At 46.0% G+C, this 27,061-nt stretch overlaps 1 protein-coding gene across 2 annotated transcripts in view; it reads right to left on the bottom strand.

Moving 5' to 3' along the window:
• ATP7B (ATPase copper transporting beta) overlaps nt 1–27,061 on the bottom strand; it is a 150,432-nt gene that overhangs the window by 83,712 nt on the left and 39,659 nt on the right. For both annotated transcript variants that reach the window (XM_073583303.1, XM_073583304.1), the window contains exon 2: nt 21,601–21,725. In XM_073583303.1, the coding sequence (XP_073439404.1) occupies nt 21,601–21,725 (125 nt within the window). The remainder of the gene's footprint in view (nt 1–21,600; nt 21,726–27,061) is intronic.

The following is a 27,061-nucleotide window of genomic DNA, read 5'->3' as shown; positions in this document are numbered from 1 at the left end:
GAAGTGGGGCGTGCAATATTATTCGGCCCCTTTATTTTCAGTGCAGCAAACTCACTCCAGAAGTTCATTGTGGATCTCTAAATGATCCAAAGTTGTCCTAAAAGACTAATGATAATAAATATAATCCACCTGTGTGTAATCAAGTATCCGTATAAATGCACCTGCTCTGTGATAGTCTCAGGGTTCTGTTTGACGCACAGAGAGCATCATGAAGACCAAGGAACACAACAGGCAGGTTCATGATACTGTTGTGGAGAAGTTTAAAGCTGGATTTAGATACAAAATGATTTCCAAAACTTTAAACATCCCAAGGAGCAATGTGCAAGCGATCATATTGAAATGGAAGGAGTATCATACCACTGCAAATCTACCAAGACCCGGCCGTCCCTCTAAACTTTCATCTCAAACAAGGAGACGACTGATCAGAGATGCAGCCAAGAGGCCCATGATCACTCTGGATGAACTGCAGAGATCTACAGCTGAGGTGGGACAGTCTGTCCATAGGACAACAATCAGTCGTACACTGCACAAATCTGGCCTTTATGGAAGAATGGCAAGAAGAAAGCCATTTCTCAAAGATATCCATAAAAAGTGTTGTTTGAAATTTGCAACAAGCCACCTGGGAGACACACCAAACATGTGGAAGAAGGTGCTCTGGTCATATGAAACCAAAAATCGAACTTTTTTGCAACAATGCCAAACGATATGTTTGGCGTAAAGGCAACACAGCTCATCACCCTGAACCAACCATCCCCACTGTCAAACATGGTGGTGGCAGCATCATGGTTTGGGCCTGCTTTTCTTCAGCAGGGACAGAGAGGATGGTTAAAATTGATGGGAAGATGGATGGAACCAAATACAGGACCATTCTTGAAGAAAACCTGTTGGAGTCTGCAAAAGACCTGAGACTGGGATGGAGATTCGTCTTCCAACAAGACAATGATCCCAAACAAAGCAAAATCTACAATGGAATGGTTCACAAATAAACGTATCCAGGTGTTAGAATGGCCAAGTCAAAGTCCAGACCTGAATCCAATCGAGAATCTGTGGAAAGAGCTGAAAACTGCTGTTCACAAACGATCTCTGTTGTGTCCCATGAATGGAAACAACCTGTAATGTATATTTCTCTGTGTTTAGCTTTTCATCCAATCAGCAAAATTCCTGTAGTTCAGATCTGTATTAGGTTGCTCCTCCCATATTCAGTTTAGACTACAGCGCCATTACTCAAGACACATGTGTACTCCCCTGTACAGAATACCCCTTTTTACCTAGTGTCCATTCTAAACTAATACAAGATTTTGGAAGAAAACAGCATCGTTTCTCCTGGTCTTCCTACAGTTGCATTGCCAGTGGAGTTAAAACTACTGAGGACGCGTGGTGGTCTAAGTACGAGTTATACAATTATGTAAGAAGCTGATAGTTAAAACACTTGGGATTTACAGCCAACAGGAAGAGTCAGAATAATCTCCATCAAACCTCACTGAGCTCGAGCTGTTTGCCAAGGAAGAATGGGCAAGAATTTCAGTCTCTCGATGTACAAAACTGATAGAGACATACCCCAAGCGACTTGCAGCTGTAATCGCAGCAAAAGGTGGCGCAACAAAGTATTAAGTTAAAGGGGCCAAATAATATTGGACGCCCCACTTTTCAGTTTTTGAATTTCCACAAAAGTTTAAAATGACCAATAAATTTCAAGATTGTGTCCCACTTGTTGTTGATTCTACACCAAAAATTTACATTTGGTATCTTTATGTTTGAAGCATGATATGTGGGAAAAGGTTGAAAAGTTCCAAGGGGCCGAATACTTTCGCAATGCACTGTATATCTACGGTTAGAAAGACCAATAATGACAAAAAAGAACATTTAGAATATATAAATCTGAGCGGTTCAGCTGTATCCTTTAACCCCTTACCGATATGGAACGTAATGGTAAGGCCTGTTTCACACTTCCGTTTTTGTGTCCGCCAAACGGATCCGTTTCCGTTTTTTTGACGGAAACTGATGCAAACGGATCCGTTTTTTTAAAAACGGATCCGTTTTTTTGACGGATCCGCGGTAACCGTAATGGAAGTCTATGGGACAAAAAAAACGGATCCTGCAAAAAATGGCGGATCCGTTTTTTTACGGAAAACAACGGATTTTGACGGATTTGAAAAAACGGAAGTGTGAAACAGGCCTAAGAAAAAAGAAAGCGACAAATTTAATTAGTGTTCAGACTGCAACAAAGCTAGCCCATATACGATCCATTTAATTTTTTGCAAAATAATTCACTTGAATGGACAAGTTTTATCTGCAAATCAGACCAAACTCCATTATGTGTTTCGTGCTCTGTTTTTTTTGTGGACCATTAGTCTGCCAAAAAATAAGATTGTTTGTAATGTGTCTGTGCGCTACGACTTTTAACGGATAGTACACATACATGACAATTGAACTTGTGAATGCGGCAGTTGGCACAAGAAGGAACTGCAAAGTGATTCAACACGGAAGACTACGTTAGAATGCTGGCAGAGTTTCATGGTTCTGGGTATTGGAAAAGATGGATTGATTTTAATGGCATTTTACATACTAAACTTTCAAGAAAATGCCATTAGTTTTGTAATGAGAAATGGCTGTGGAACATATGAGCACAATAGGGTATTATCCAGACAGCAGCACTGAAAGTGAAATAGTACTGCTCACCTGATGCAGTTGTGTGAGACAACACTTATAAGATTTTCATAGTAAGCGTTTCCAGCTCCTGTAGATCCACAGGTTGGCAGCTCCAACATACATAATATTTGACTAATTAGAGATGCGGGTATCCTTCACTCTGGATGTGTATCACCCCCCCAAAAATAAAGTTCATGTGAGGGTAACAGTGCATTTATCATTTACAGTATTATTTGAAACGAGTCGATAATAAACTACACTGTTAACGTCATATGTCGTTAATTGGATTACCCATGTAATAATTTATTTTACCCTACGTTATGCACCTTTTATACAAGAGAACTGTGATGCTAGTTACTACTCACAGACTTACCGGGAGGCAGGATAGTCAAGAAGTCTGGGGTCAGTACCATGAAGGCATGTAATAGACAAGGGGAAAAGACAAAAGCTTAAATGAGGAAACAGTCCAAGATTAGAGAAGCAGGAAGGTAGCGGATCAAAGACAAAGGGACAAGTCAAACGGATGGAAAAAGATTCAAGGTGCCATAACGGAGATCAGAATACAACTAAAAGTACCAAGCAAGCAAACACACATCACTAGACCAAGGCTACAATTGGCAATGGTAGGACAATTGTTAGAGTGCTAATTAGCCCTGTAATCACCCAGAATAGATGACACCTGGAGGAAATCCCACAGACACAGCCAGATAAGACGACTGAGCTGTCAATCACAATACTCACACCTCTTCCTCATATTGGGAGGTAGAGCTGTCACTCACAATCCTGACAGCTCAGCAAGCTCTCGATCCCATAGGGTGGCAGAGCAGCAATTCACAGCGTCCCTTGAGTGGTGGAACTGTGACAGTAACCTTCTTTTCTGTACGAGCGTAGGGTCATGTTGCCCTCTTCTGCTTCTTTGTGATGCAACTACTAGTAATTCAATATACTTTGTGATTAAAAGTAAATGTTTGTAGGACAATTTTCTATTACACAGGAGAATGCAACCAGAGAAAATAAATTCTCTAAGGATAATCGAACTTCATAAAAGGAGACAAAACAGAAGCTTTAGCAAGAGGTTCTGCTCAAAGCTTCGCTGCTCCCCTCTTCATTCTGAGAACTGTATTTTACATTTGGAGCTGGACAGAGAAGGAGACAACTTTCTAACAACTTGCGTAGGTGGCTCTACTTGTGTAGGAAGAATTTTTGGAACATCAAAAGGTAGTCTGTCAGCATAAAAAGACTGTTCAAATCAAGCACTGGCGTTCAGAGCACCTTTGGCATGGCTAAACAGTTCAGTTCACTTTTATACATAACTAGAGGTGTGCCCGATGCTATCGCATCGGGAGGGAAGTGTGTGTGTGTGTGTGTGTGTGTGTGTCTCGGAGCTGCCTGTCCACCCACTTCCGTGCTGTCACAGCCACAAAAAGGAGAGGGAAAGAGCATGTACAAACCAGGGATCACCAGACTGAAGTAAAGTGAGAAAATTAATTCTTTATTGTAACATGAAGCCAGGTCACCTGGCGTAACGCGTCGGGCATCTGTGGGCCCTTGCCTTTCTCACCGCTTTTTTGATCATTTGGTTCAGATGCTGCCCTAGCTAGATGTGCTACTTGGTCTGGGTGCATGGTTCCATTGCCTAGGTTCAGGTTGTATTGGGCGTTACAAAATCTCCTTTTTTCCCTGCACTCTAGATCTGCACCTTTGACTCTGCATACAGCAGTGGGTTTTTCCCCCACTGCCTTTTTTCCTTCAGCCTTGTAATATATGCAGCATTGGTCCATATATATTTAATAGAACTTGTGGCATTCTTGATTCCATTAACTAAGTTATTTTCTTATGATTATAGGGTTATTTGTTTGTATTCTTCATTGTCCCTTTTAGCGGTGGGTCTGGGCAGGGGTCTTTGTAACGCTATTGTGGGTCTCTGTATTTTTCTTATGGCCTTTGGGCATTTGTAATGTTTTTTAATGTTTCAGTGTGTTGTGCAGTGTTACAATAAAGAATTAATTTTCTCACTTTACTTCAGTCTGGTGATCCCTGGTTTGTACATGCTCTTTCCCTCTCCTTTTTGTGTGTGTGTGTGTGTGTGTGAGAACGTGTGTCTGTACATGTGAGTACGTGTGTGTGTGCGCGCGCATGCGAGTACGTGTGTGTGTGTGTGTGTGCTCGCGCGCATATGTGAGTACGTGTGTGCGCGCATATGTGAGTACGTGTGCGCGCATATGTGAGTACGTGTGCGCGCATATGTGAGTACGTGTGCGCGCATATGTGAGTACGTGTGCGCGCGCATATGTGAGTACGTGTGCGCGCGCATATGTGAGTACGTGTGTGCGCACGCGCGCATATGTGAGTACGTGTGTGCGCACGCGCGCATATGTGAGTACTTGTGCGCGCGCGCATATGTGAGTACTTGTGCGCGCGCGCATATGTGAGTACTTGTGCGCGCGCGCGCATATGTGAGTACGTGTGCGCGCGCGCGCATATGTGAGTACGTGTGCGCGCATATGTGAGTACGTGTGTGCGCGCATATGTGAGTACGTGTGTGCGCGCATATGTGAGTACGTGTGTGCGCACGCGCGCATATGTGAGTACGTGTGTGCGCACGCGCGCATATGTGAGTACGTGTGTGCGCACGCGCGCATATGTGAGTACGTGTGTGCGCACGCGCGCATATGTGAGTACGTGTGTGCGCACGCGCGCATATGTGAGTACGTGTGTGCGCACGCGCGCATATGTGAGTACGTGTGTGCGCACGCGCGCATATGTGAGTACGTGTGTGCGCACGCGCGCATATGTGAGTACGTGTGTGCGCGCGAATGTGAGTACTTGTGCGCGCGCGCATATGTGAGTACGTGCGCGCGCGCATATGTGAGTACGTGCGCGCGCGCATATGTGAGTACGTGCGCGCGCGCATATGTGAGTACGTGCGCGCGCGCATATGTGAGTACGTGCGCGCGCGCATATGTGAGTACGTGCGCGCGCGCATATCTGAGTACGTGTGCGCGCATATGTCAGTACGTGTGCGCGCATATGTCAGTACGTGTGCGCGCATATGTCAGTACGTGTGCGCGCATATGTCAGTACGTGTGCGCGCATATGTCAGTACGTGTGCGCGCATATGTCAGTACGTGTGCGCGCATATGTCAGTACGTGTGCGCGCATATGTCAGTACGTGTGCGCGCATATGTGAGAACGTGTGCGCGCATATGTGAGTACGTGTGCGCGCATATGTGAGTACGTGTGCGCGCATATGTGAGTACGTGTGCGCGCATATGTGAGTACGTGTGCGCGCATATGTGAGTACGTGTGCGCGCATATGTGAGTACGTGTGCGCGCATATGTGAGAACGTGTGCGCGCATATGTGAGTACGTGTGCGCGCATATGTGAGTACGTGTGCGCGCATATGTGAGTACGTGTGCGCGCATATGTGAGTACGTGTGTGCGCACGCGCGCATATGTGAGTGCGCACGCGCGCATATGTGAGTACGTGCGCGCGCATATGTGAGTGCGTGCGCGCGCGCGCATATGTGAGTACGTGCGCGCGCGCATATGTGAGTACGTGCGCGCATGTGAGTACGTGCGCGCGCGCATATGTGAGTACGTGTGTGCGTGCGCATATGTGAGTACGTGTGTGCGTGCGCGCATATGTGAGTACGTGTGTGCGTGCGCGCATATGTGAGTACGTGTGCGCGCATATGTGAGTACGTGTGCGCGCATATGTGAGTACGTGTGCGCGCATATGTCAGTACGTGTGCGCGCATATGTCAGTACGTGTGCGCGCATATGTCAGTACGTGTGCGCGCATATGTCAGTACGTGTGCGCGCATATGTCAGTACGTGTGCGCGCATATGTCAGTACGTGTGCGCGCATATGTGAGAACGTGTGCGCGCATATGTGAGTACGTGTGCGCGCATATGTGAGTACGTGTGCGCGCATATGTGAGTACGTGTGCGCGCATATGTGAGTACGTGTGCGCGCATATGTGAGTACGTGTGCGCGCACGCGCGCATATGTGAGTACGTGTGTGCGCACGCGCGCATATGTGAGTACTTGTGTGCGCACGCGCATATGTGAGTACGTGCGCGCGCATATGTGAGGACGTGTGCGCGCGTACATATGTGCGCGCATGTGAGTACGTGTGTGCGCGCATGTGAGTGCATGCGAGTACGTGTGTGTAGTAATCGCAGGTACGCAGGATGCAGTGACCAGGCGGGAGACGGGAGGAACTTTGAGATGTAACATTACGGGCAGCACGGTGGCTCAGTGGTTAGCGCTGCAGCCTTGCAGCGCTGGCGACCTGGGTTCGAATCCCACCAAGGACAACATCAAGGAGTTTGTATGTTCTCCCCGTGTTTGCGTGGGTTTCCTCCCACATTCCAAAGACATACTGATAGGGGACGGTGATGAACATGTGTAAGAGAAAAGAAATATAGATAGAGAATTTTTTAGATTTGAGGATTTTTATTGAGGAGAACACTATCCAGACTCAAGTATACCACAAACCCACGGACTCGAACAATTTTATTTCTCTAGATAGTTGCCATCTTCCGAAATGGCTTCTTAATGTCCCTAAGAGTCAGCTCATAAGAGCTCATAGAAATTGCTCTAGCCAGCAAGATTTTGAGAAAGAAGCAGAGTCCATGAATATTAAGTTTAAGCATAAAGGATATGATGTAAAATCGTTGGAAAAAAACACAGAGATAGTTAGGAAAATACCAAGAGACCAACTATTGGACCCCATAAAAGAGCGCACGATTTTTTTTGTCCAAGATGAAACTCCGATCATTTTACAATATAATTCCAATGTTAGGATTATTAGAAATATTGTCAGCAAACATTGGAATATTTTACAAAATGACAAAATTATTGGTGAATCACTGCCTGCGCACCCCAGATTTGTGTTTCGGGAGGCAAATAATCTTGGAAATATGATTGCACCTTCAATTCCAAGAATTTTAAACAGGATAAATAGTGGTGAACTAAACTCGTTAAGCGTTTTTTTCCCATGTAAAAAATGTGGACCATGTAAGAAATTAAATATAAATAAATAAAAGACGATCACTAATAAAGGTATTGAGAATAGAATAACTGATTTTATTAATTGCAACACTAAAGGGGTTATCTATGGGGTAACCTGTCTATGCGGTAAACTGTATATTGGAAGGACTATTCGTCCAATGCGGGTACAAATTGCTGAGCATCTTCGCAATATTATTAACAAATTTACTGGTCATCCCCTTTCTAATCACTTTTTTACACATCATGGAGGCTCTATTAGGGGCATTACGGTAAGCGGCATTAAGACAGTCAAAAAAAGCTGAAGAAAAGGTAATTTTATTGAACAGATGTCAAGAGTGGAAAGTGAGTGGATATTTAAAATGAACACGCTCATACCAAATGGCTTAAATAGCGAAATTGAATTATTTGCTTTTAATAAATAGGATTGTTCCATTACACGGGCTGGGTATATATGTGTCACCTCAACGACAGGAAACATCCCTGAAGAAGGAAGCAGTAAGCCTCCGAAACGCGTAGGATTGGTTGTTGGTCCTGTCAGTTTTTTCTAAGCCGATCACGTGACTCAACACGTGACTGTGACGTCACGCAAGGTCCTGTACCTTGCCGGCTCCAACCACGTCCCCCGTCGCATGTCCCGCTACTAATGGGCGGCATAGCATCGGGTGAACAGGGCGATTGCTTTCGGCCGGAGCATCGCCCGCCATTATTTGGACTACATCAGAGGTGATTATCCTGGAATTTACCTACCTTTTGCATGTGACCTTTTATCATCAACTCTACCTTTGGCACTGAGAAAATAGAATTAGACTTACTGGTAATTTGGTTTCTAGGAACCTTCCACGACAGCCACCTTGGAGGTTGTTTCCCCGCCCTAATAGGGGACAGGAACACAAAGAGGTTAAATAACCCTCCCCTTCCTGCTACCTCAGTGTTTTTTCTGAACATACTAGCATGAATAGTTACCGCCAGTAGAGCAGGAATCATCAGGTAAACATATTATATAGGGAGGGAAATTAGTGCTGTCGTGGTAGGTTCTTAGAAACCGAATTACCGGTAAGTCTAATTCTATTTTCACTAGTCACCTTACACGACAGCCACCTTGGAGTCATGCCAACGTTAACTTTTTAGGGAGGGACTACGGCTTGCAAGATGCGTCTGCCAAACGTCAGATCCCTATTGAAATCCAGTCTATAGTGTCTAGTAAAGGTGTGCACAGAGGACCAGGTGGCTGCTCTGCATATCTGCTCCAAAGACGTATTTCCCCTTGCTGCCCAGGATGTGCCGACTGATCGAGTGGAGTGGGCCTTTAACGATTCTGGAGGAGAGAGATGTCTTGCAGAATATGCCAGAGAGATGGACTGCTTGCTCCAGCCCGCTATCGTGTTCTTTGCCGCCTTCTTCCCTTTATTTCTTCCTGAATACTGAAGGAACAGGTTCTGATCGATTCTCCAGTCCTTGGTTACTTCGCGGTAACGGAGAACTACCCTGTGGACATCCAGGGTATGAAATTTCGCTTCCTTCGGGTTAGAAGGATTTGGGCAAAATGAGGGCAACACGATATCCTGGCTTCTATGAAAGTCTGACACCACCTTGGGCATAAAGGAGGGGTCTAGGCATAGCACTATACTGTCTGAATTAAGTAGGAGATAAGCCTCCTGTACCGAAAGGGCCTGTAGCTCCCCCACCCGTCTAGCCGATGTGATCGCCACAAGAAACACTGTTTTGAGTGTGAGCATTTTTAATGGAACTTCTGACAGGGGCTCAAACGGGGCTTGTGTTAGGCTATTAAGCACTAAATTAAGATCCCAGGGGGGAACCCTGCTAGGGAGCAAAGGGCGAATCCTGCCTGCTGCTATCATGAACAGCTTGACCCAGCGGTGTTTGGCTAGGTCTTGGTCAAAAAAGGTACTTAGAGCAGATACCTGTACCTTTAACGTACTCGGAGTAAGCCCTAGATCTAACCCTTTCTGTAGGAAGTCTAGTATATGGGCAATATTTGGATAGGCGGGGTCAGGGACCCTCGGGAGGCACCAGGAGGACAATCTTTTCCATATTTTGCCGTAAATTGCATTCGTGATCGGCTTTCTACTCTTTTGAAGGGTCCGGATTACCTCATCCGACAACCCTTTGGCCTTCAAAATGTTGGCTTCAATAACCAGGCTGCTAGGGATAGCTTGGCTGCGTCCGGGTGCAGCAACGGACCCTGAAAAAGGTCGGTCGGTCTTCTGGGGTAATAGCAAGGGACCTTCTTGGGCCATGTCCAACAGAGCGCTGTACCAGCTTCGTCCTGGCCACATGGGAGCCACCAGGATCATCTTGACTCCGTCTGCCCTGATCTTTTGTAGGGTTTTTGCCAGCATCGGGATTGGTGGAAAGGCGTAGGCCAGTCTGAAGACCCATGGATGGATGTTATGAATGAGTCACCGTAGGAGGCAAAAACAGAAATACTAGCTAAGTCCAGAAAACCAGAGAAGTTGGCAGCTATCGGATTGCAGACCCCTGAACCTATCAAAAACAACTAGCAGTAGCCGTGGGGAGGTTCCTACGGTGCCCTAGACCCCTCGATCACAGCCGGAGAACTAAATAGCCTAAAGACAGAAAGGGAAATCTAAACTGCCCCAGAGCAGACCCCAAAGCAATAGGCAGCCCCCAACATATAATGACGGTGAAGCAAGATGAAAAAACACTCACACAGATAGAAAGATAGGCTGAGCAAATGATGGGGCCCAAGCTAACTAAATAGGACAGGATAGAAAAGCTGCTATCTGCAATCCGCAAAAACCCTATCAAAACAAGAGCCAACAGACTGATCGGGAAAAAGGCCCTGAAGACGCTAGGCTTCAAAAAGACTAAATCAGTACTCAGGTATTTTCTGAAGACAGAGCAAAAAGGAATTCAGCTCACCCCCGCAGGGAATGGCAGAAATCCAGAAAAACAAGGCAAAACAAAACCAAAACACAAGTGCAAAAAGCAGAGCAGAAAACTTAGCTTTTGAGGAGCAGGAATCAGACTGGTCTCCTAGAATCCCTCAGAGAAATCACCAGCAAGGCAGAAGGGCGTCGGCTGCCTTATATCCAGTCAGCAATTCTCGTCACCCAGTCATCATCATCCTGCTCAGGTGCTTGGTAATCAGCCTCACTACCTTCCTTCACCAGAAGAGGGAGTTCATCAGACCTCAATGGTGAAGGGGAAAATGAACTCAAAACAGTTCCTCCCCCTTGAGGAGGGGTTACCGAACCCTCATCCATGCCACCAGGGCGATCAGGGTGAGCCCGATGAAAGGCATGCACCAATCTTTTGGCATGAATATCAGAGGCAGAGACCCAGGAATTATCCTCCTGACCATAACCCTTCCACTTAACCAAATACTGGAGTCTCCGTCTAGCCAGACGGGAATCCAGTATCTTCTCTACCTCATATTCAATGTTACCTTCAACCAATACAGGGTCCGGAGGTGCCACCCCAGGAACTACTGGTTCAACAAACATCTTCAACAAGGACTTATGAAACACATTATGGATTTTAAATGTGACAGGAAGAGCCAACCGAAAAGAGACCGGATTAATAATCTCCAAAATCTTGTAAGGTCCAATAAATCTAGGCTTAAACTTAGGAAAAGCCACCTTCATAGCGATATTTTTTGATGATAACCAAACCATATCACCAACCTTAAACTGGGGACCAATGGTCCTATGTCGGTTGGAAAACCGCTGGGCCTTTTCCTGGGAGAGAGATAACTTATCCACCACTTGGTCCCAGATCTGGTGCATTCTCTCCACCACAGTGTCAACACCTGGGCAGGCAGAAGGCTCCACCTGCCCTGAAGAAAATCGAGGCTGAAACCCAAAGTTACAAAAAAAAGGTGACATCAAACTGGCAGAACTAGCTCTATTATTTAAAGCAAATTCGGCCAAGGGCAAAAATGAAACCCAATCATCCTGATCAACGGAAATAAAACATCTCAAATACGACTCCAAGGTCTGGTTTGTTCTCTCCGTCTGCCCATTGGTCTGAGGGTGAAAAGCAGAGGAGAAGGACAACTGAATTCCCAGCTTGGAACAGAAAGTCCTCCAAAATCTAGACACAAACTGAACTCCTCTGTCAGATACAATGTTCTCAGGAATCCCATGCAAGCGAACCACCTGTTGCAAAAACAGGGGCACCAACTCAGAGGAAGATGGCAACTTAGGGAGTGGTACAAGATGAACCATCTTAGAGAACCTATCACAAATCACCCAAATAACAGTCATTCTCTGAGAGACAGGCATATCAGAGATGAAATCCATTGAAATATGGGTCCATGGCCTCCTGGGGACCGGCAAAGGCATCAACAACCCACTAGAGCGAGAAAAAGGTTTAGACCGAGAGCAAGTCCCACAGGACTGCACAAAATTCCTGACATCATGAGACAAGGTGGGCCACCAAAAAGACCGACTCACCAGATCTCTAGTACCAAAAATACCTGGATGACCAGCCAATGCAGAGCAATGAACTTCAGACATCACTCTCTTCCTTCCACTGGTCAGGAACATACAACTTTCCACTGGGACAACGCTCTGGTTTGTCCTCCTGGAACTCTTCCAGAGCACGTCTCAAATCGGGCGAGATGGCAGAAAGAACTACCCCTGCGCCTAAGATGGTAGCAGGCTTGGTCACCACAGGAGAATCAGCAAAGAAGCTCCTAGAGAGAGCGTCAGCCTTGACATTCTTAGTGCCAGGAAGAAAAGAGACCACAAAATCAAAACGTGTAAAAAACAAGGCCCACCTAGCCTGTCTAGGGTTCAAGCGTTTGGCCGACTCCAGGTAAATCAAATTCTTGTGGTCAGTGAGGACCATGACTTGATGTTTAGCTCCCTCCAACCAATGTCTCCACTCCTCAAATGCCCATTTCATGGCTAACAGTTCCCGATTCCCCACATCATAGTTACGTTCAGATGGGGAGAACTTTCGGGAAAAGAAAGCACAGGGATTCATTTTAGATGTTACAGGATCCATTTGGGACAAAACAGCTCCTGCACCAATCTCAGAAGCGTCCACCTCTACCTGGAACGGGAGTGAGACATCAGGTTGCCGCAAAACCGGGACAGAAGTGAATCTTCGCTTCAGCTCCTGAAAGGAAGAAACAGCCTCCGGAGACCAATTCAACACATCAGCACCCTTCTTAGTCAGATAAGTCAATGGCTTGGCAATACTAGAAAATTTTGCTATAAATGTCCGATAAAAATTAGCAAAACCCAAAAACTTCTGGAGGGCCTTCAAAGAAGTGGGCTGAACCCAATCGTAAATGGCCAGTACCTTGGCTGGGTCCATTTCAATAGTTGACGGGGACAAAATAAATCCCAAAAAAGAAATCCTCTGTACCCTAAAAAGGCATTTCGATCCTTTGACATACAGGGAATTCTCCCTCAAGATCCGGAACACAGTCCGACCATGTTCCACATGAGAATCCCATTCCTTGGAGAAGATCAAAATATCATCCAGATAGATAATCAAAAATTTATCCACAAAGTCTCGGAAAATGTCGTTCATGAAGCACTGGAAGACAGAAGGGGCATTAGTGAGCCCAAAAGGCATCACCAGGTACTCAAAATGTCCCTCCGGAGTATTAAACGCCGTCTTCCATTCATCCCCATGATTAATGCGGATAAGATTATACGCCCCCCCTGAGGTCAAGCTTGGTAAACCAGCAAGCACCTTTAACTCTGGAGAATAGATCCGAAAACAGGGGTAACGGATACTGATATTTAATAGTAATTTTGTTGAGGGCACAATAATCAATACAAGGCCTTAATGAACCATCCTTTTTGGCCACGAAAAAAAAACCCAGCACCTAAGGGTGAAGAGGATGGTCTAATATGACCCTTCTCCAACGCCTACTTAATATAGGATCGCATAGCCTCGTGCTCGGGTACAGATAAATTGAAGAGCCGACCCTTGGGAAATTTACACCCCGGGCTCAGTTCAATTGCACAGTCATAACTCCTATGAGGAGGCAAAGACGCAGACTCATTCTCACTAAATACATCATAAAAGTCCGCCAAATAGTCAGGAACATCATGCGACTGAGGAGAGGTGGAAAAAACCGGAGCCTCACTAAGGGCACACCGACAACCCCAACTCGCCACAGACACAGATTTCCAATCCAAAACTGGATTATGAATTTGCAACCAGGGAAACCCCAGAACAATGGTATCATGCAAATTATGCAACACCAAAAATCTGCAATTTTCTTGATGGTCTGGGGCGACCCGCATTACCACCTGGGTCCATAACTGAGGTTTATTTTTCACCAAAGGAGTAGCATCAATCCCCCTCAAAGGGATAGGCGTCCGCAGAGGTGTCATAGGAAATCCACAACGTTTAGCAAAATCCAAGTCCATTAGGTTCAGGGCTGCTCCCGAATCCACAAAAGCCTTGGCGGAAAATGTGGACAGGCAGCAGATCAGAGTAATTGCCAGAAGAAACTTAGGTTGAACACCACCCACAGAAAACGTGTGTGCAAAACGTTTCTCTCGTTTAGGACAGACAGAAATAATATGCGAGGCATCTCCACAAAAAAAACACAGCTTATTACGCCTTCTGAACTCCTGACGTTGCTCCCTGGACAAAACTATCACATTGCAGAGGTTCAGACACTTGTTCAACAGGTGGCAACACCTCTCGTGCAGTTCTGCGTTCACGTAAACGCCGATCAACCTGAATGGCTAATGACATAGAATCGTCAAGACCAGAGGGAACAGGAAATCCCACCATAGTATCTTTTACGGCTTCTGACAAACCCTTCCGAAAGAGAGCTGCCAAGGCATTATCATTCCAGGTAGTAAGGACCGCCCACTTTCGGAATTTTTGACAGTACAATTCTGCAGAATCTCGACCCTGGCTCAATGCCAACAGGGTCTTTTCAGCCTGATCAATAGCATTAGGTTCGTCATACAACAACCCCAAGGCTTGAAAAAATGCGTTCACATTAGTCAGAATAGGATCATCTGGTTTCAAAGAAAATGCCCAATCCTGGGGATCGCCACGCAGCAAAGAGATGACAATTTTAACCTGCTGCGCGGAGCTCCCTGACGAGTTAGGCTTCAAGGCAAAAAATAATTTACAATTATTTTTGAAATTCAAAAATTTAGACCGATCCCCAAAAAACACATCAGGAGTAGGGATCTTTGGTTCAGCAGCATGTGAAATTCCCCGCACTTCTGCAGCAAGCTGCTCCACACGATCAGACAATTGCTTTATCTCCATTGAGAGAAAAAAAAAATTCCCCCTACGGCCTCAGAGATATAGAGGAAAAAATATACACACTTTTTTTTTTTTACAATTCTTTCCTGCTATTGAGTACCCTAGGATCTGCGGTATGGCTGGTGATTCTGTTATGAATGAGTCACCGTAGGAGGCAAAAACAGAAATACTAGCCAAGTCCAGAAAACCAGAGAAGTTGGCAGCTATCGGATTGCAGACCCCTGAACCCATCAAAAACAGCTAGCAGTAGCCGTGGGGGGTTCCTACGGTGCCCTAGCCCCCTTGATCACAGCCGGAGAACTAAATAGCCTAAAGACAGAAAGGGAAATCTAAACTGCCCCAGAGCAGACCCCAAAGCAATAGGCAGCCCCCAACATATAATGACGGTTTAGCAAGATGAAAAAACACTCACACAGATAGAAAGATAGGCTGAGAAAATGATGGGGCCCAAGCTAACTAAATAGGACAGGATAGAAAAGCTGCTGTCTGCAATCCGCAAAAACCCTATCAAAACAAGAGCCAACAGACTGATCGGGAAAAAGTCCCTGAAGACGCTAGGCTTCAAAAAGACAATCAGTACTCAGGTATTTTCTGAAGACAGAGCAAAAAGGAATTCAGCTCACCCCCGCAGGGAATGGCAGAAATCCAGAAAAACAATGCAAAACAAAACCAAAACACAAATGCAAAAAGCAGAGCAGAAAACTTAGCTTTTGAGGAGCAGGAATCAGACTGGTCTCCTAGAATCCCTCAGAGAAATCACCAGCAAGGCAGAAGGGCGTCGGCTGCCTTATATCCAGTCAGCAATTCCCGTCACCCAGTCATCATCCTGCTCAGGTGCTTGGTAATCAGCCTCACTACCTTCCTTCACCAGAAGAGGGAGTTCATCAGACCTCAATGGTGAAGGGGAAAATGAACTCACAACAGATGGGCAAATGCATCCGTCCCCTGGGCTCCGTACGGGACTGAGGGAGAAGTAGGTCGCAGCCTTTGTATTTTGTGCATTCGCGAACAGGTCGACTTCTGGTTCCCCCATCTTGAGGCTAGAGCCTGGAACACCTCTTGGATCAGACACCATTCTCCTGGATGGATGTCCTTCCTGCTCAGGAAGTCTGCCTGGATGTTTTCCGACCCCTTCAGGTGTACCGCGGAAATGGATAACAGGTGCTTCTCTGCCCAGAAGAAGATCCTTGCTGCTACTTTCTTTAGGCTGGCGTACCTTGTGCCCCCTTGATGCCTGAGGTATGCCACCGTGGTCACGTTATCAGAGTATATCCGAACATGATGGTTCTTGACAAGGGCTGCTGCGGCCTTCAGTGACTCTTCCACCGCTGTCAGCTCCCTTAGGTTTGAAGATCCGGCCCTTACGTTCTGGGGCCACTGCCCTTGGAAATATGAATCTTCGACCACAGCCCCCCAGCCCTTCAGTCTGGCATCGGTGCATAGTATTCTTAGAGGAAGCTGATCCCAGCTTACTCCTCGCCTCAGGTTTCGGTAGCTCAGCCACCACCAGAGGGTCGATTTTACAAGTAGAACACTTTTTGACAGGTTGTTTGGATATTTCTTCATATTTATCAGGACATACGACTGGAGGACTCGCGTGTGAGCTTGTGCCCAGGATACCGCCTGAATGCACGCTGTCAGAGAACCCAGGATGGACATGGCGTCCCTTAGCGTCGGCGCCCTTTGGTCTCTGAACCGGATTATTTTCTGCCGCAGGTCTTTTTGACGATCTTCGGGAAGAAAGGACGTCCTCTTCTCTGAATCCAAGAGAATCCCTAGAATTTTTTCCTCGGGGAAGGACAGAGGGCCGACTTCTGGAGATTTGGTATCCACCCTAGAGTTTCCAGAATCTGTAGGGTTCTTGATACGTCCTGGTTCAGTCGGTGTATTGATGGGGCGACGATCAGCAGATACGGTACAATGCATATCCCCTGAAGCCGAATGAAGATGACTGCCTCTTTCATGATTTTCGTGAACACACTTGGTGCTGGGGATACCCCAAACGGCAGGGCGTTGTACTGAAGGTGGCTGATTCCTCGGTTGTGGGTGACCGCAAACCTCAGAAACTTCCGGTGGTCCGGATGAATGGGTGCGTGGTAATACGCATCCCTTAGGTCTGTTGTCGCCATCTGCCAGTCTCGTCCAATAAGAGGAATCGCTGATCTTACTGACTCCATCTTGAACCTTCGATACTTGATGAAGTGGTTCAGGGGTTTTAGATTTATAATGAGCCTGTGCTTTCCTGAGGGTTTCTTTATCAGGAACAGGCGAGAATAATGTCCCCTGTCCTCCTCTTGTGGAGGTACATATGAGACCACTTGTTCCCGTAGCAGTTCTTCTATCTGAAGCCACAGAACTTTTTGCAGACTTGAGGACTGCGCTGGGGTAATCCTTAGGGCATGCGGGGGGGTGCTCGAACTCGTTTTAGCCCAAACTGAATAGTGTGCAGGACCCACTGGTTCGAGGTCGTGGCCTGCCATTGGGCGATAAACTGTGAGTCGACCCCCTACCCGGGAGTCACGGCTTTTCCGGGAGCTGCTGCTGTTGGGGCACAAGGATGTTTCTTCCTTTACCCCCTTTCGGGTAGCTCCATTGACCCGTTTTGCCCTTCCCTCTGAAAGCCCTTTCAGAAGTCTGTTCCCTTGAGGGACGAAAAAAAAACGCCTTTTGGCGGGTTTCTGTTCCGGCAGTGACTTTTTCTTGTCAGAAGCCTTCTCAAGGATGTCATCGAGGACCGGCCCGAACACGTGGTGTCCCTGGAAGGGGATGGCACAGAGTTTCATCTTGGAAGTGATGTCGCCTCCCCATGACTTCAGCCACAAGGCTCTCCTGGCCAAGTTTGAGAGGACTAGGGACCTTGCTGCCACCCGTACCGTTTCTCCTGAAGCGTCAGCTAAATAGCCTGTTGCCTTTTGGAGGATCGACAGGGAGTCTAAGATTTCCTCCCTTGGAGTGCCCCCCGACAGGTGGTCTTCCAACGTACGTAGCCAGAAAAACAACGATCTGGCTACGCAGGTGGATGCAATATTTGCTTTCAGCAGGTTCGTAGAGGCTTCCCAGGACTTTTTAAGAGGGCTCTCTATTTTGCGATCCATCGGATCCTTCAATTGGGAGGCATCCTCAAAGGGCAAAGACGTCTTCTTAGTGACTTTAGACACCTGGACGTCTATTTTAGGGATCTCTCCAATGGAACTCTCTCCCTCTAGGGGGAACCGATTTTGTAGCTCAGAGGGCACCGTAAGTGCTTTCTCGGGGGAGGACCACTCCTGAGCTATTAAATCCTGTATAACCTCATGAACTGGGAAACCCTTTCTACCTCTGGGTTTCAACCCTCCAAACATCTCATCCTGGACTGAGAGCCTAACCTCCTCCTCCTCCAATCCCATGGTATTTCTTACCATGGAAACTAATTCCTCCATATCCTCCGAGGAGAAATAGTATTTTTTTGTATCATGACTGGAGGTGGACGTGGAGCCCTCATCTTCCCAAATCTCCTCCGACCCCGAGATTATGTGATAGCCCCTACAACGGAACCTATCACATAATTCCTCTGCATCCTATGGATGGGGTTATACGATCTGCCATTCGCAGGAACTGGCACATTTTGGGTGATGTAGTAAAAAAACGGATGGTGAAGCAACGAAGTAATTGGTTAAGCAAGACTGTTCCACATGGTAATTTTAAGTGTGGACATTGTCCATTCTGTAGTTACCATATTGTAGATAGAACACTGTGCATCGGGGGAGTGTCTCATGTTGTTAAGGATTTTATCACCTGCAAAACAACTCACGTGGTTTATGTTGTTTTATGTTGTGGTAAAGCTTTTTACATCGGTAAGACCATTCGCCCCCTATATGTGAGATTTAGGGAGCATTATAATTCGGTTGGATCAGGTAAAAGGTGTCCCACGCCTAATTGAGCATGTCAGGGAATCTCATGGAGGAAATCCAGAGGTACTTTCTTTTGCTGGCCTGGAAAGGGTGTCTCTTCCAGTGCAAGGGGGAGATTTACATAAACTTCAATTGAAAAGAGAGGCCATATGGATCATGCGCACTCGGGCACAAGAATCTGCTGGTCTAAATGAGCGATTGGATATGTCTGTTTTCCTATAATAAGCTTTCATGATTGTATATGTGGTTTTTTTATTTGTTTTTCTAAAATATTTTAACGGTCACTGATAATTGCTGCATATGTGTTAAAGCAGTGGGGGTGGGGTTTGATTGTCTCCCTCTGTTAAGAGGTGAGACTGGGCTCACTCCCCTCTGAGACTAGTAGAAGCACCACTGCAGGGCGAAACAGCTGTCGTCATCTCCACTCCTGCTCCCATCCTCCCTATGCCGATGTTTTAAAGAAATAAAGAAGATTTTAACCGGTGAGTGCCATCTGTATTTCTTTTTTGGTGAAGTTGTTGTCCCTATTGCTTTGGAGTGGCACCCCAGTCTATGGAGAACTTCTTATACTGCACGCACTCTTAGGCAGCAGTTCACACAGGCATGTGCACAATGAATGCATTTTCTTGCTGTGCAGATTAATTCCTGGTTGGAGATATATATATTATACCTATAGGGGCCATCTCGAGCAACCAAACAAGTTAACAGCAGTTATCCTCGCAGAGATCAACACAAGAATACACTGATAACACAAACACAACTAACCCGGCAAAGACCGGTCACTATAGGGCCGCGGTATGGCCGACTACGGGTCCAGAATGTTAACTACAACGTGTCACTTATCCTCTCTGACGTCCGGCAGAGCGATGGTCGATGATGCTTCGGCGTATCAGCCGCTGGGCCCAGTCGACGAAGATTTGGCGGAGACTTTGGGCGTTCCTATGCCCCAGCGAATTGGGGGCACAGCAGGCCCCGGAAGAGTTCCTCTGCGTCGCACCTCCCGGTTGAGGTGGGACGGCATTGCCCGGGGTCCGGACGGCGTTGCCCGGGGTCCGGACGGTGTAGGCCGCAGCCGCGGGACACAGCCGAGCTGCAGGGGCCACAGCAGACAGGCCGCACCTGTGGGGTGGAGTCGGACGGGCCGCACCCGCGGGGTGGAGTAGGGCGTCGGCTGCCACGGGCAGGAGCGGACAGGCCACACCCATGGGGCGGAGCCAGGCTGTGTCTCTCCGCTGGACGGCTTGGTGCCATCTCCCTTCAGTTAGCGGTGAGTCTCCTTTCTGTTTCTCCCGTCGCTGCTCTGCTCTCCTTGCTCTGGTTCTGGCACCCTCTAGCTTTCTCTCTTCTCCTCTCCTGCTGCGTCGACTGACTCCTGCTGGTGTCCTCAGCCCCTTTTATAGTAGCTCCTCCCCCAACCTTTCTAGAAGTCTCTGCGGTCCGTCCCCCAATTGTGTCCCCCGGAAACAGTCTCCCTAGGAACCTTGGTGACGGCCCCCTTGGTTCCAGCCCGGATACACAGTGGGGACTCCTCCTCCTACATGTGCACGTGAGTATGTGTGTGTGTGTGTGTGTGTGTGTGTGAGTACGTACACATTGTGGTGTGAAGGGTGGTCGCGTGGTTAATGGGAGGAACATGACACATGGATGGATGCTCCCTGTGATGCAACCCGGAGTATTTTGTCTATAGTGTACCCCATTTTGCCTGAAGATATGTGTATGTTCAGGACATGTAGTGAGGTCCTAACCATGTGACCAGCTCATGTGAGCCATACCTCACCTATGGGTGTGGTTACAGGGCTATGTAATTGAGGTGTTTAGCACATGTGAGTGAGTGTGAGGGAGTCTGTCAGAGTGTGGACAGACTTCCATGTGTCCAGGTGGGACACTACAGAAGTGGTCTGTGTTCTAAGGAAGGAGAAGCCTTCCTGTGTCTGCGGCTGCAGATAGAGCTCTGCTCTGGACATTGCCCTGGCCTGTGTGTGCACAGGACCTGAGGGAACCAAGCCCAGCCAAGGACTGTTTTTGTGTTGCTGTAAGACTGTTTGCCTTTTGTTCAGGTTTCAATGGTTTATGGAGAAAATAAACCGAATGGACTCGTTTTAACCCTGAGTGTGCCAGTGTTTACCTCCAAGACCTGCAAAGTGAGTAACCCCCGTCCACAGGCAGTGTGGAACATTATATATATATATATATATATATATATATATATATATATATATATATATATATATATATATATATATATATATATATTATACATAGTGGACAGGCAGCGGCGTGGCCAGCGGCGACAGTGGTTCAGCGGAGGCAGGTCCAGCAGCGGGGGGGTCCTGGTGGGGGTCAGCCGGCAGAAGAGACCGTGGCTTGCGGCCACGGTCTTTCCTGCCGGTTGTGACGAGGTGGGTGGGCAGGCAGCGGCGGGTCCGGCGGGGGGGGTCTGTCGGTGGCGGGTCCAGCAGCGGCAGTGGTCCATCGGAGGTGGGGGATACCGGCGGTGTCCCCCTGGTGGTACTGGGGTAGGGCCTGGTACCACCAGCAGGTGCCATATTGAAATACCCATCACTTGGTTATTCCAATATGTTGGTCGGCATACTTCCAGCCGGCGCGGTGGATTGTGGGATTCGGGAACATCCAGATGGAAGTGGATGACGGACAATTTAAGGCAATTATATATATAGATATCCTGCTCTATTAGTAAAAGATGAGATAGTAAAACATGAGTGTTAGTATATGGGCTAGTAGAATGAAGGGGAAAAATTATGATTAGCTATATCTGTGTTTTCTAATTTTTTTCTTACCTTGCTGGCATAATGGTGAGATATACTGGATTGATGTACATTTTCATTTCCCATAGTATCAAGTAATCGCACTTCTTCCTCCTCACCCTCCTCTTTCAGAAAGGTCTTTCGAGACATCATCTTTACTGTAAGACAAGAGACTGTAATCACCATCATCTCCTATGAGTAGGATTTGAGCACTACAAACACTGTGCAATTATTATGAGTGGGTTCTCCATGTAAGCCACAGATGTCAGATCCTTGGGAGACTGAAGCTCTTTGAAGCCACTCTCTGGTAAAGCAAATTGATAGAGGTTATGACTAAAGGGCTCCCCAGTAAGGTGTAAAGGTTCTCATGAAGAACAGCACCAAAATGGCATGGGTAGACTTGTAGACCATGTAATACTCCATGAAAAATAACATACAAATGGTCTCATCACAGAGGAAGAGAGCATGGTCTCTAGAGCCACCTATTAAAAATATCCAATAAGTTAATATTTACACTTTAAAAGGGAACCGGTCAACCCCCCCCCCCAGGCGTTTTTAAGTAAAAGAGCCACCTTGTGCAGCACTAAATGCTGCATTCTGTCAAGGTGGCTCTTTCATTTGGCGTCCCTTCCACTGCATAAATAAGCGTTTTTGTCTGACATACCAGAAGCTTGACCGGGGGGGCAGGTCTTTCCCCCTCGGACACAGACGCCTCACATCCATCAGTCATGTCCTCCTTTTTAATTTGGCAACGCCTCCTTAGCGTTCATTTCAATTCCTTGGGCCTGCGCTGTAATATCTTTTCTTGGGAGTGCGCAGTTAGCGCTGCCCATCCTCTGACATCACATGATGTCTGAGCTATCGCGCCTAATTGTCAATTAGGGATGTGCTGACAATTCCTCCTATGACGCTGCACAGTAGGAAAGAGGCGGAGGGATTTGAGGCAGAGCCGCAGAGAACTACTGCGCATGCCCAAGATTCCCAGCCCCGCAGTGTGAATAAATCAGAAGAGACTGCGGGGCGGGACCTCTGGCCTGGGTGGGGGGTGGGGTGACAGGTTCCCTTTAAGAAGCTTTTCACATGACTTGAACATAAAGACAAACCAGTAACTTCAACTCTCCAATGAAGGCTTCTCACCCTGTTTACCAGTCTCCTACATTGCACTGATGAGGGGCATTAATCCAGGAACAGCTTTGTGCAATTGGATCAGGTCTTCAAAAGGTCAATATTGATTTATAAGATTGCTACCTCCAAAAGCATTCCCCTCTAGTAAACATAAAATTCTAAAAAGCTTATAATTTTAAACCAGGAGAACCCCCTTTGGTTCCTTCACATAAAACATATCAAGAGAAGAAAAAAAAAAAGAAGGGAATAAGGGACAACCGTTTAGGGAAAGCATAGAGATATGGCATTATAGATTTGTTAAATCACATAAAATATATAGAGAAAAAATGCACCACAAGAACCAAACATATTAAAAAGTATAACACTTTATTAGAAAATGATAAAAAAGTATATAGCAAAAAGGATTATTAGACAATAACTACCAACGCAGGTGGAACCGCAGGTAAGAAGTAAAATGAAAGGTATCACAATGCCCATGTGAAATAGCATATGTTAATATATAGCACAGGTAAGAACCATACTATAGATAAGTCCCACAGTGTTAAGGAACAAAAAGTAACTTGGAAAATCACCAGTTAGAAAGCAACAGGGCAGAGAGACCATTATAAATGATGTATAAATACCCCAGAACCTGCGTTGCCACAACCCCTACGCGTGTTTCGGCAAGTGTGCCTTCTTCCCCTCTAGTAAACAATTCTAAAAAGCTTATATTTTTAAACCAGGAGGAGAACCTCCTTATGTTTTATGTAAAGTAACCAATCAAGAGAAAAAAAAAAAAAAGGGGAAGGATTTACAAGCGTACAGGACAGTGGTCCCCAACCTTTCTTACCTTGAAAGCCACATTCAGCTTAGAGAGAGGGTCACGAGCCACATCCAGCTCCCGCCCCCCACAAAGTAGTGTCAACCAAAGCCCCCATTACAGGTATAATCATAACCAAAGCTTTTCCACATAAATCACTCCAAAGAAGCACACCGAGATCCAGGGGTTCCCGCAATACCCCCATTCAAGGTATTCTTCCATCAAGGACTCCCAACACACTGTCGCATCCAGCTTCAAGAACCTCCTCTAATAGGTAGTACCATCGTCCAGCGTACCATACCTAAATCATCTCTAAACCACTAAGAACAGTATATGTGCATCCAGATCTGCTCTTCTGTGCAGGGCTACTCATACAATTCACCATTTTGAGATGTGCTCCTCATACCTGTTTGCTAGACCGGGAGCTAATGACCAAGCTGGCAGACAGTTGCGAGCCACAATTCATGGGATGGCGAGCCACATGTGGCTCCCGAGCTACAGGTTGGGGACCCCTGGTATAGGGAAAGCGGAGATTAAGATATGGCAATATAAACTTGTTAAATCATGTAGTCAAATTAATATCTCACTCAGAGACTTATAGAAACGTGGTTATTTCAAGTCAAGACAGAGCAATCAAAGGTCTGAAATCCCATAGCTAGGTAATACAATCACTGTGGATCTGAAAAGGACCATAGAGATATATGGAAATACAGAGAGAGCTATTTGTCACCGCAAACACAATTTTATGCGAGTGACCGTGTGTCTGTGTGTTTTCACTATATACTAATAAACTGGAAGGGTGGAGGTGTAGAGCAATTTGCAATTGTATTCTCCAATCCTATATTTATACCCTCAAGTTGGATCGGTCATCAAATTTACCAATATTAAAATTAACCCCTTCATGACCGGAGGTATTTTCTGGGTTTTTTGCTCCCCTTCTTCCCAGAGCCATAACTTTTTTTTAGTTTCTGGTCAATATGGCCATGTGAGGGCTTGTTTTTTGCAGGACAAGTTGTACTTTTGAACGACACCATTGGTTGTAACATAATCGTGTACTGGAAAACAGAAGAAAAAAATTCCAAGTGCGTTGAAAAATTGCAAAAAAAGTGCAATCCCACACTTGTTTTTTGTTTTGATTTTTTACTATTTTCACTAAATGCTAAAACGGAGCTGCCATTACGAGTTCAGACATAAACATGTCTAGGAATCCATGCAAAGAGAAGAGGTCGCACTCATCGAGATTAAAGTTTCACTGATTTATTGACATATCATGAACATGTCAAGTCGGGGGCGTGACATAAGGAGTGCAAGGAAGGCTGACAACGGCCGTTTCGCGCTGCTCGAGCGCTTCAACGGGTCAAACAGTGGGGGGAAGTGCCGGGTTCATATGGAAATCACATCACTCCGTACCTCCTCCCTCCACAGCTGCTAAGTGACATTAGTGAATTAAAAACATGCTGAGATGCATTACAATATACAAAAAGCATAAATACAACTTACTGCACAAGCAGAAAAATGGTTACATCGAGAGATAATAAATTACAAAGCATGTTCATATATCGAAGACTACTGTTATTTTCATATGTCGAAAACTACTATTTTTTTCCTTATGGAAGACATCTACAGTCATATGTGTCCAGAGACCAAACTGTCTCACTATTATTGAACTATTAATATACTCACAGTTCGATATATGAACATGCATTGTAATTTATTATCTCTCGATGTAACCATTTTTCTGCTTGTGCAGTAAGTTGTATTTATGCTTTTTGTATATTGTAATGCATCTCAGCATGTTTTTAATTCACTAATGTCACTTAGACAGCAGCTGTGGAGGGAGGAGGTACGGAGTAATGTGATTTCCATATGAGCCCGGCACTTCCCCCCACTGTTTGACCCGTTGAAGCGCTCGAGCAGCGCGAAACGGCCGTTGTCAGCCTTCCTTGCACTCCTTATGTCACTCCCCCGACTTGACATGTTCATGATATGTCAATAAATCAGTGAAACTTTAATCTCGATGAGTGCGACCTCTTCTCTTTGCATGGATTCCTAGGATTGACTGTTTCCAGGTCTGGCACCCGAGATTCCCAGCTGCTGGACTTCTGCATGCCGCACATCATTTGAAGTCACACGGTAACAGCGGTGCCGTCCGCTTTTTATCTTGAGTTTTGTGATAAACATGTCTAGGTTCTTTTTTATTTAAGCGTTGAAAAAAAAAATTCCAAAGTTTGTTAAAAAAAAAAATAAATTACACCATTTTCCGATACCCGTAGCATCTTCATTTTTCATGATCTCGGCTTGAGTGAGGGCGTATTTTTTGCGTGCCGAGCTGACGTTTTTAGTTATACCTTTTTGGTGCAGATATGATCTTTTAATAGCCCGTTATTGCATTTAAATGCAATGTTGCGGCAACCAAAAAACGTAATTCTGGCATTTTGACTTTTTTCTCTTTACGTTGTTTAGCGATCGGGTTAATTCTTTTTTCTATTGATAGATCGGGCGATTCTGAACATGGCGATACCAAATATGGGTATGTGATTTTTTTTTTTGCTCTATTTTGAATGGGGCGAAAAGGGGGATTGACTTGAACTTTCATTATTATATTTTAAAAATTTTTTTTTTTTTTTTTTTTTTAACTTTTGGCATGCTTCAATAGTCTCCATGGGAGACTAGAAGCTGCCATAATCCGAGCTCTGCTACATACAAGCGATGATCCTATCGCCTGTATGTAGCAGAATTGCTGATTTGCTATCAGCGTCGGACTGGAGCACCTTGGGCCCACCAGAGAAAATCATTTTTGGGGCCCACTATGTAGCTGCATAGAAATAATTACAAGACCACCAATTGTGTGGTAAAATGCGCTAATATCAGAGTATAATATAAGGTAGTACACATCTTAATTATGTAGCAGGGGTTGGGGTAGCCCCCCTCATAAAATATAATGCAGCCCTCCTTATAGTGTATAATGCAGCACCCCACAAAATATAATGCAACCCCCTCATAAAATATAATGTAGCAGCCTCATATGGTATAATGCAACCCCCTCATAAGGCAGCCCCCCATAGAATATACTGTAGCCCCCTCATAGGGCATAATGCAGCCCCACTCATATAGTATGATGTAGCCCCCTGAGAGAATAATGCTGCCCCCACACAGAATATAATGCAACCACACAACAGAATATAATGTAGCCCCTTCAAAGTATAACAAAGCCCCCTCATAGGGTATAATGCAGCCCCCCTCCACCTCCATCATTGTTCTCCCCATGATTGTCCTCATCACCAGGTCCATCATTGCTTTCTCACCCACCACCCCTATCATTGCCCTTCACACCACCTCCCACCACCATCATTGCCTCCTCCCCCACCAACATTGTCCTTTCCACCACAACCATCATTGCTTTCTCCCCCACCACCCCCATCATTGCCTCCCCCACCACCATCATGTATGGATGTATGGATCGCTCCCTGCCCGCCAAATGCAATCAGAGTTAGCCGCCCTGCAGGGGCAAATCACTAGAAGATGATAATGCATGGTGAGACACAGTACACAGCAGTGGCACATTTCTAA

The sequence above is a fragment of the Dendrobates tinctorius genome, unplaced genomic scaffold, assembly GCF_039654945.1.
Source record: "Dendrobates tinctorius isolate UK_male_01 unplaced genomic scaffold, ASM3965494v1 ptg000075l, whole genome shotgun sequence".
Classification (NCBI taxonomy): domain Eukaryota; kingdom Metazoa; phylum Chordata; class Amphibia; order Anura; family Dendrobatidae; genus Dendrobates; species Dendrobates tinctorius.
Note: the sequence above shows the minus strand (reverse complement) of the source record. Positions and strands in the feature narration are given on the sequence as shown.